Genomic DNA, 9,791 nt, shown 5'->3' with positions numbered 1-9,791 from the left:
CGATTAGAAACATTTCCGGGAATCGTTTCTCGTATCCATTTCCTCAGTCGTCAAAGAACCATTTCGAAAATAATTAACTGGCAGGGACGAACTCATTACGCAACTTAATTAGCTGCCACTGGTATCCGTGTTCCTCATGGTGGCCACAGGAAAGCCTAACTAGATCGGCTACCAAATTATGTCTATGTTCCCACTCAAAGAATGCGCCTTTTATTAACTTTCCCCGCCTCTGATTTTCAGCTGTGTTCATTTCCTGAAATATTCATTCAGTTAAAGTGAAAATGGTCACTAGAAATTTTCATTTCTCCAATATCTTGTGAAATGGACCTTGCAAGGCATAAAATCAAATGAAAACACATACATTTATTACGAAAGGAGAAATCAAAGAATAAGGCGTTTCACAGGTTAACAAAAGGTATAAAGTGATTTAAGTTTGAAAATTAATGAAGATTTTACCAATTTCTATTTCCATCAACATGTGCTTGCGTCTGAATGTGACTAATAGGGTGGTTTGCTTCACCGATGTATTTACTTACGACTCTTTAGAATGGCGTAGTTCATTGCAGAACAGTTTACTGACCACGTAAAACGGAGCATTGTGCTATTGGATCAGTTACATACCAAATATATGTATACATTTATATATATTATATATATACATATACATATATATACATATATATATACACATAGTGTACGAGAAGAGAGGGTAGAAGAGGTGGTGGTCGTGGTTGGCACTAACGACGGACAATTCATCATCCTGGGGGAAAACGAAAGGAGTGACAGAAATTGCGGTGATTTAGTAGGAAAAGACAGAGAACAGATGTTTAGTCTCTTCACCGTGCCTAGCCACTGCAAGACCTCTATCTGCCTCCTCCTTCGTCCTCCACCATATCATTTTCTAAAGTTTCTTCCTCTTACTTTAGGTTGATCTTGGGACAATTGTTTAGAAATGGATAAGACAATAAAAAACATAGATATTGGAGAAGTTATGGAGTTGAATCCTATATTTTTGTAACACTTTTGCCATTGACAAAATATCGGATTAAAAAGTCATTTCCCATGGAATAAAAACGAAAAAACGATGGAATAAAAAAAAAAAAGGAAAAACATGGTACAGTCATGCATAGGGCTGATGGCAGGGTTTCCATCGGGTTCTCGCGTTCGTAAATAAACTGGTGAAGCGTGATGGGTCGCTATGTTTAGGTTAGGTGGTTTCTCAGATTTCTGGGATCATCATGGGAGAATGTGACAAGTCTCCCAGCTACCGGTCGGCAGCTTTACTATCATGAGTACAGTACCAATTCACCAAGACTGCTTTCAGTCTTGTGTAAAAAGTGGAAAGTAACTGCAACTGTTTCTTTTTTCTCCTCCAGAAAGAAGCGTCCTTGATCCTGTAATTCATGAAATTATTATCCGTTTCTAGAAGTCCTTTCCTTTAAACGAAGAAAACAGTAAGTTACTATGTTGAGTTTTATTTCTTTTCAAAATTTGATCAGCCTATGTAATTTAATTATTTCCAACTTATTAAAAATTTTGTTTCAGTTGAAAAATATAGGGATTAATATGAAATAGAAATAAGAATTGGAACGAAAATTTTGCTGGAAGGAGAATCATTATGTCCTTATAATATGGCCGAAGCATAGTGGAGCGAATAACATGTCGAAAAGGTCGAAGCCAACATCCGGTGTTCGTTGATTGGCTAAAAGACAGACGGTTGACATCGTTTTTTGACCAATCGGGCAAACGGGGCGTCGCTAGCTGCCGTTTCCTTGCAATAATATTTGCACTGGCTCGTATAATCCATTAAGCCCGCCGCCAGCTTGCGTTTGGTAAATTATTTATCGGCTCTTCCCCGACACTGTTCCGTTCCTATTCCGTCCCCCATTCTGTCGTCCTTCGTCTTTCTAAGATACTTCTTCGAATTTACGATCTGGGAATATTCATACGTTTCGCGCCTGGACTCGTTACGAGTATTCGTGACGTCAGCTTAAGCATTACGCTGACGATTCTCTCGCTTTAAGCGTCGCCCGCTTCCGCAATGGAACTTCCGGTGTGATTGGAATTCGATGGTAAGCAAGTACAAGAGATGCCAAGTCTAAATATTTCAAATATTTCCAAAAATACTTTTTCAAAGATTTTATAACATTCTTTCCGTTTCGTTAGCTACAAACTAATTTCCTTTAATTTTAATATAGACATGAAACGAGTGGAAGAGAGAATGAGGGAAAGTTAAGGTATAAAGAAACAGAAATGTGTTCAATAATTTTATTACAATGTTCGGATTCGATATAAAAATACTGTACATTAGAAAGTGTGCAAGTGCACGCTGAAGTACATTAAAAAAATTTGCACTTTGGCACTGTTTTAAGGAATGGAAATCCAAGAGTTCACCATATCATAGGAAACCTTGCCGTTCAAATAATCCTCAAGAAAAAGTTGAGGACTATATATAAAAAATCTCAGTGGAGTTTACTTTAAATAAAAAGCTCAGTGTAAGTCAATTTTCAATTATTTTGAATAAAAAAAAAAACTTAAATTTAAGAAGGATTTATGTAAAATCATGACTTAAACTGATAATCTCCACTCAAGAATTTATTTATTTAAATTGTAGTTCCTATTCTAACGATATAAATACAAGTAGGAAGAGACAAATAGAAATTATAAAAATTTTCAAAGGAATTTTTGCTTCAATATAGATATTTAAAAAAAGGTCTAATATTTACAGGAATATGTACAATATTGTTTAATAATCGCCTTTTGACGAAAAATAAATTATTGCGACTTCCGGCCACTTGTATCTTAAGATACTGAATCTAAAGGTGGACTTGCAAAATATATACTACCTCTTAATAATATATTACAGCTTCTTTGTTTGAGAATGTACAACTTAGAAATTAAAATCTTATTCTACTATGTACAGAATTTTTGGTTCCTTTAGCTGTACGTCCAAGGCACTCAAAATGCTCTTGAAAGCTTATAATTAAATAGAGTTTAGTGTAATACAGAGCAAAATTTACAAATCAATTTATAAATGGCCTTATGTAAAAATGGAAAAGATTAGCAATCTCGAGTTTTGGTATTTTTAAACGATTGCATGTAAATACTTAAACTAAATTACAGCAAAAAGTTTCGAAAAATATTTTTTTTACACAGTGATATTCGAGATAGCTTTACAAATAAAATGATTTCGTCGATTTGTAAAATTGTTAGTTTTTCCCATGATATTAGAAACTATTAAGAACCTAATATCACTTACATTAACTATATACGATATCTTTGGTTCTATCTTCCGGCGCATTTGGAAATTAAATAACAGTATAAAAATTTGACAATTATCAATGCTTTGTAATTGTATTTACAGGACACGTACTGTTTAAAATAATCAGATGATTGAACATGAAACACCACATTGTGTAATTGTCCTATTACATACGATGTGATAATTATAACTATATACTATAATTCCATAATTAATTAATTATAGAAATTATAGAATTATAAAAAGTTGAATAACTAATCTGTTAATCATTCTAATCAACACAATAATATATCAATACATGCAAGCTGTCAAGATACTCATTAATTAAATGAGCACAATGTCCATAACATTTAATGTCTATGAAAATATTACTCAAGTTGCGTCTACATATGAGATTGATGGAAGAGTACATTGTCACATTTAGTGTGTGAAGCAACCAATTATATTGATAACCGAGGCACCCAGGGCACTGATCAACAATGAAGTGGAGTAGATAATAAATCTTCCCACAAATTTGTGTTTGATATACTGAGACTTGAAGAAAATTTAGGACAACTAATTTCTAAACTGATGGATGATATCGTTATAGAAAACAATGATTTTTGGCATTGTCACAAGTGCAACGTTGATCAATATTTGTCTTCGCAATTCAAATACTGTTTATAATGGTAAAATTGATACTATATGTACCAATATTAAATGTAGAAATTAATGTGAGAAGATTAATATTATTTATCTTATTCCAATTTACAATTAAAAGTAAATTATCTATAGAAAGATTTATAGTACAAATTATAGACACAAAAAATTTAAAAAAATATCAATTTTCCTAGTGAAATATTTTCAAAAGTGGCGTGAACATTCAACGAGGAAAAATAGGAAAGAAAAAAGGTGAATAGCATTCTGACATATTCTCAAGGGGAACACTGATGGCACCTCGTTTGGAGGCAGGCTTTTTTTCACAAAGATTCAGTGCGGCAATAAAGACGCTGGCGGATTTAACGTAGCATGTCTTCGTTAAGCAAGTCAAACGCGGACCCAACTTTTCCTTCTTGCCTTCTTGGTTTAAAATAACTGGTTGCGTTCGAAACGTTCACATGGAAAGTCGACAAGTTCGTGAAGAAACTTCAATTTCAACCAACTACCTATTTAGTGAAATTGATATTACCGAATGCTGGCCTCATCTTTAAGATAAAAACGACAACTATGAAAAAGAAGAAAAGGTTCTGAGCAACCCATCGGCGCCAAAATGCTCGTTAATGTTTCTTTCCCGGTTGTTTTGTTTAAGTTTCCTCTACCGTCGGAGCAGTTAGGGCTTGTTTCCACAATGTCGAGACGTTAGCCTGCCACGATCATCGAGACTCGTAAAAAAACTCGTAAAATTGTAGCAATAACGCTGTCTGTCATGAATCTAGGAAAAGAAAATCGGCCGAGTTTTGGGAACCCCCTATAGAATTTATAATATGGTTATGAAATTATACGAATAATGATACTGCTGGTAATGTTGATGAAATTATCGCAAATTTGTAGTAGAAAAATTGATTTGTTTGAATTATTAGAAGAATTATTAGAATTATTAATCTTGAAATAGTAGATTAATTTACAAATATGTATTATAAATACAAATTTTCTATTTACACGCTATTATTTTTCTAGTTCCTAAGTGTAAAACAGGTTACGCATTTTCCTGCGGAGTTGAAAAGCTTGCATGGCCATAAATCCACCCTAATAGACTGACCAACATTTTGAGAGGTAGTGAAAGTGGCAAGAGGAAATCATTTCAAGGATCTCAGCAATAATCGCCTATTGAACAACTTCATTGTACTCAGAAGTTCTTTGAGTATTTGTAGGTAAATATTTTGAAGAGAAGCCACTTGAACTTCTTTCCTGTATCTTCTTTCATAAAACACGATATTATGGATGTCCATTTAGTAATACATCAAATAGCCAATATTTTTAAGTACTAACGGTATCCAATAAATTAATTTCGTCTCTAATTAACATTCATTAAGATTAATGAATTTCGTCGTTGCAGATATCACGGGCGCTAATCACCTAACTAAGTACAAGCATAAGCATTTAACATAACCAACAAGATCATTTTAGGCCATTTTACATTATTTCTGAGATTGATACCGACGGAAGAGGAGTAACTCGTTAATAAGTGCTCCACACGATTGCTGCTTTCACACGGTACAGAAATTTCGGAGGAATTGGCTAGCCGGCCAAAGCCGTTCCACTGTTAATAGAGCGACGAGAAGACGTAAATTATTGGCTTACATTATATCGCCTGAACCTAAGTTACGTTGATCTATAGCAGCGCGAAATCAACTGTCGTGATTGTATTTCAAAGTGTGGCCAATAAAGGACGCCCCCTAGCACATCGTGAGAAATAATTGCTGTTAGTCAGTCATTCACAGTAGTCAGCAAGTGACAACATCCCTGCACTACCATATTTTAGGTTATTTGACCTAAATCTCTTGATATTAACACGAGGAACATTGCGCTCTAGTTTCAATCTTGAAGATACTCCTTTAGAAAAGACTTTCGCACAATTTTTACCAAACAACTTTAATCTATCTTAAGAAACGAAAATCAGTGCCACATGGATACTCGCTTAAGGACGAGTTGACCGATTTCTCGTATGTTTAACTTTGTCTATCATTACATTGATTAGAGAATGCTTTTCTTCGGCTCTTCACAATTTCGATATTTTCGTACCAGCGAAAATAGGAAATTGATACTTGATTTTTCCTGTACACACCACTATCTTGAATTTCTTAATGAACGTTTCTCGCTAGAAACGTTCTCAAATAATCGCTGAGCGTTCTAAGTCTTTTGTCCCGAGATTTGTGAAAGTATTCACAGTGCCCAAGCGTTGTCTAACGAGTTTAAGTAACTTTTACCTTGTTAAATTTTAAAGAAATATTTTTTCGAGTTTCTAGAGATTCGAGTTCCAGTCGTCTTCCATCCTCCAGACGCTAAATGCGTACGAGAGTTTCTCGTGGGCCATGTAGCTGCACGACGACGAAGTTATTTCTCTGGCGGCCAAGACAGCGCTTCTTGGATTTCTTTCGCCTGGAAGAAGACAGGAAATTGGACTTGATTAATACCCTTCGGATTTCCTTAGGATCATACATACTATAAAGAACAAAATTCTATGCAGTGGAATTGAAAGTAGTAAAATTTTAAATACTCGAATTAAAGGTGCCAAAAATCAAATTGTTCGAATTGAAAACCAATAAAACTTCGAAGGATTTGAGTTGTAGAATATCGAAACTATAAGTATTAAAATTCTAAGTATTAACTTTGAAAATATTAAAATTGCCAAGTACGTAGGTACATTGAGATAAAAAATAAAAGAATCGGAGCCAGAGGATCAGAGTTCCGTTGAGAACGAGTAAAAAAAATGCGCATCGAGGCGTAGGGAGAAACGTCACAAGATATCAGCAAGGCAAAATGAAAAGAAGAAATATGAAGCGGGTATTCGCGGTGGTGCACTGAAAACGGACCAATCATCGTCGTCTTCGAGACAGTTAGCATGTCTCGATATCTTTAGTCACCTGGAATTATGGTATATCGTCGCCATTTGGCTTGCTTTAAGTCGCCTTGTACCCTGTCAACCCTGACTGAGATACTGAGATACTGAGATGTAAGAGAACTGGTGAAGGCACGTTTTCCTTGCTACTTACTACAGTATCGACAGAAGCGTTTTCTGTCCCAAGAAACCGCCATAAATCTTGGATTTGAATTTTGAGTTAGGAAGAAATAACAGAAGTTTTTAAGAACTTCACCTTATTTTATTTTTTGGTTAAGCAAATTACAGAAATCTTAAATTAAAATTGAGATGGAATATTATTCGATGAAAGCTGATTATTAGCTATAAACTTGCAGCTTTTCAACGAAAAATTACTAAGACATCAAAATAATCTAAGTTGGTTCAAGAAGAGTATTGCAAACTTCTCGATGGCTGTCTTTATTTTAGATAATGCTAGAAATCCAACTAAACTAAGTAAATCTTGGATTTGAAAACCAACTAATCTAAACTGTAAGAGATAAATTTCTTCGCTTAAACAAATCTGTATTTCTCCAAGTTCCTCAAGAGCTTTCATAGCGATCCGTCCCCTATTTGCTCTCCTATCAGTTTGTAAAGGTTGTTTGGCTGACGACAAACAAAGTGGAGTAGAAAAAGATGTTTACCTGAACGGGTAGGTCTAGAGATGACACAGCTACTTAGTATGGCTTTTGACATTCGAATCAGAGGAGCACTTCTTCATGGGGGTCTGTTTAATTACGAGGCCACTTTAAACAAACGCGAGCTTGTTTCTATAAACATGTGCTACTTGGCTGGAGGAAGGTGCCGACGGAGAAGTTATGTTACTTACTATCAAGGATTATTACTTAAATATCCTTTTTTATTTTGATTAAGATTATAATATTAAAATTGGAAGATTTATTTTATCAAAATTAAAATACTAAATAAGTTTCAAGATTCTATAATTTAGACTCAACAATATCCGACATACTTCAATTCGAGTTTTAATATTACAACCAAAGAGTTCTAAATTAAAACAACGTGGCAAACATTAACCAAAGATAATTATATTATAATTATTAATTATAGACGTTAATAAAAACTTTAATTCTGTTTGATGAGTTTACCAAAACTTACAGTTTACTAATGGCAATATTTATTTCATCTAAAAGATCGTGAAGGCTCACCAGCATCGTCAGCACCATCAGTGTTCTCCATGTTGCAGTGCAACACCTGGAATAGGAAGTCGATGTACCTAGTAGCCAACTTCAGTGTCTGAATCTTGCTCAACTTGTCACTGGGCAACGTGGGTATAATCTTTCTGAGTGCCGCAAACGCTTCGTTTAAACTTTGAGTTCTCTGTCTTTCCCTCACGTTGGCCATCACTCTCTGATTCTGAATCTCCTCAAAAGTCGCTCCACTCTTTCTTCTCACTTTAGTCTTCGTAGATGAAGCGTTACTTTCTGTTTCAGAGTCATTCTCAATGCTGCTCGACTTCCTTTTGCGTTTTCCACCATTCCTGGATCCTTCGACCGTGTAGCTCTTAGTCGAAGAGGAAGGTTCTGTAATTTGATTCATCTCCACCTGTTTGTACCTCTGCTGCTCCACCTCCGGCTTATACTCCAGTACTTCCGGTTTGTACTCAACTGACTCCACGTGGTGATAGCTCTGTTGTGCTTGTCTAGGTGTCATCTCTTCACCTCCAGAAGAGTACATTTGAGGAGATGGTGTCAGATAAAGACTTTGCTCGTGATCTCTACTATGATCTGATAAAAATCCTGGAGAATTGTCATGAAGACGCCTATCATAATCAGTTTGGAGCTCTCTAAGAATCTTCCCATTGGGATGCTCCGAGTACCTTTTCTCTTCATCAGGATTCTCGTACATCAAGTAAGTGGGTTGTTGATATAGCACTTGATGATGATGGTGATGATGATGCAGATGATGGAGAGCTTGATATCCAGGTAGGTCCCTATGCTCCGGTGGACTACTGAGGTCCATCAAGTGTGTTGGAGGGGAAAATCTCTCATAGTGATCCGGAGAGTTACTAGCTGAACTTCCAGTACTATGTGGAATGCCAGAACTGTCGTTATTGTCCAAAATGTAAAGTCCCTGGATTCTCTGTGTCTGAAGACTCACTGGTTGAGTAGTCTGCATGTTCTTTATCGAAACTCACTTCTTCAACTATTTAATACCTGGGCACTGACATCACTCACTAAATTTGTTCCAGGCACTACAAACTAGTCTAATGAACTAGTGTAACTTCGAAGACTCTTTAAAATGTTTGTGACTTGGATATCTGGGCATCGATGCAGATTCGAACGACTTTTAAGTAGGCTTCTCAGCGAGTAGACGTTTCTGCTAGAAGGTTTAGACTCGTCTGAAGGAACCGGCCCTCGGACTGCCTCTTCATGTCAACCAGGAACCCCGCCTCCGGCTATGGAGCAGCACCCCTACCCTTCACTGCGTGCTGTTCCCCTACCTGGCCCCTCTGCCCGCCTAACCTAACCCCTCCGCCACTCTGGGACGGTTTCTTTTATCCGTCGCATCTGTCAGTTAGTCCCCACCCACGAAACTTGGCTCTTGGAAAGAAAGGGACGTACAGAAAGGGGATTTGGGAGGTAGGGAGACATGATCCGGGAGTTACAAAGTTGTAGCCACTGTCAAAAAGGTGGACAGGGGGTGCGCGGGAAGTATGAGATGGGTGAAAGTAGAGTTCCAACATTTTGAAATGACTTATACTTCTTACTCCGCTGTTCTTTTTTTGGGGCAATGGCAGGGGGAAGATGTTCTTTAAGTAAAGGAGAGATAAGCAAAATGCATAAGCCAAGTATTTGTGAAATATCTTATGGTTTGTTTGATCCGAATATTTGGTTTTTGGATCTCGCTGATGGAGATTTTGTAAAGTTTTATGCAGAATGATTGATGATCTTTCTCTGTTGCTTCAGTGATTTTGATCTGAAGGGGCGAAGAGACTAGAATGAGATAGATGAA

The 9,791-nt window shown here is 36.3% G+C and overlaps 1 protein-coding gene across 1 annotated transcript; it reads right to left on the bottom strand.

Annotated features, from left to right (window-relative positions):
• Window positions 1-6,203: 6,203 nt before the first annotated feature.
• On the bottom strand, window positions 6,204-9,430 carry Twi (twist). Its single transcript, XM_017903477.1, has 3 exons — window positions 9,401-9,430; window positions 7,985-8,957; window positions 6,204-6,340 (listed from the first exon to the last, which is right to left on the bottom strand). Exons 1-3 carry the CDS (start codon window positions 9,428-9,430, stop codon window positions 6,204-6,206), a joined length of 1,140 nt encoding a protein of 379 aa, XP_017758966.1.
• Window positions 9,431-9,791: the final 361 nt, after the last annotated feature.

Source organism: Eufriesea mexicana, unplaced genomic scaffold (genome assembly GCF_001483705.2).
Source record: "Eufriesea mexicana isolate 0111107269 unplaced genomic scaffold, ASM148370v2 scaffold2340, whole genome shotgun sequence".
NCBI classification, from domain to species: Eukaryota; Metazoa; Arthropoda; class Insecta; order Hymenoptera; family Apidae; genus Eufriesea; species Eufriesea mexicana.
The sequence above is the reverse complement of the archived record's forward strand: the minus strand, read 5'-3'. Positions and strand labels throughout refer to the sequence as shown.

Bases quoted from the DNA above. Each gene is read 5' to 3' on its own strand.
- Twi (XM_017903477.1), bottom strand. From the start codon at position 9,430: ATGTCTCCCTACCTCCCAAATCCCCTTTCT. The intron at 8,958-9,400 runs GTACGTCCCTTT...GTTTCGATAAAG, and splicing joins ACCTCCCAAATCCCCTTTCT to AACATGCAGACTACTCAACC. The intron at 6,341-7,984 runs GTGAGCCTTCAC...GTCTTCTTCCAG, and splicing joins TGATGGTGCTGACGATGCTG to GCGAAAGAAATCCAAGAAGC.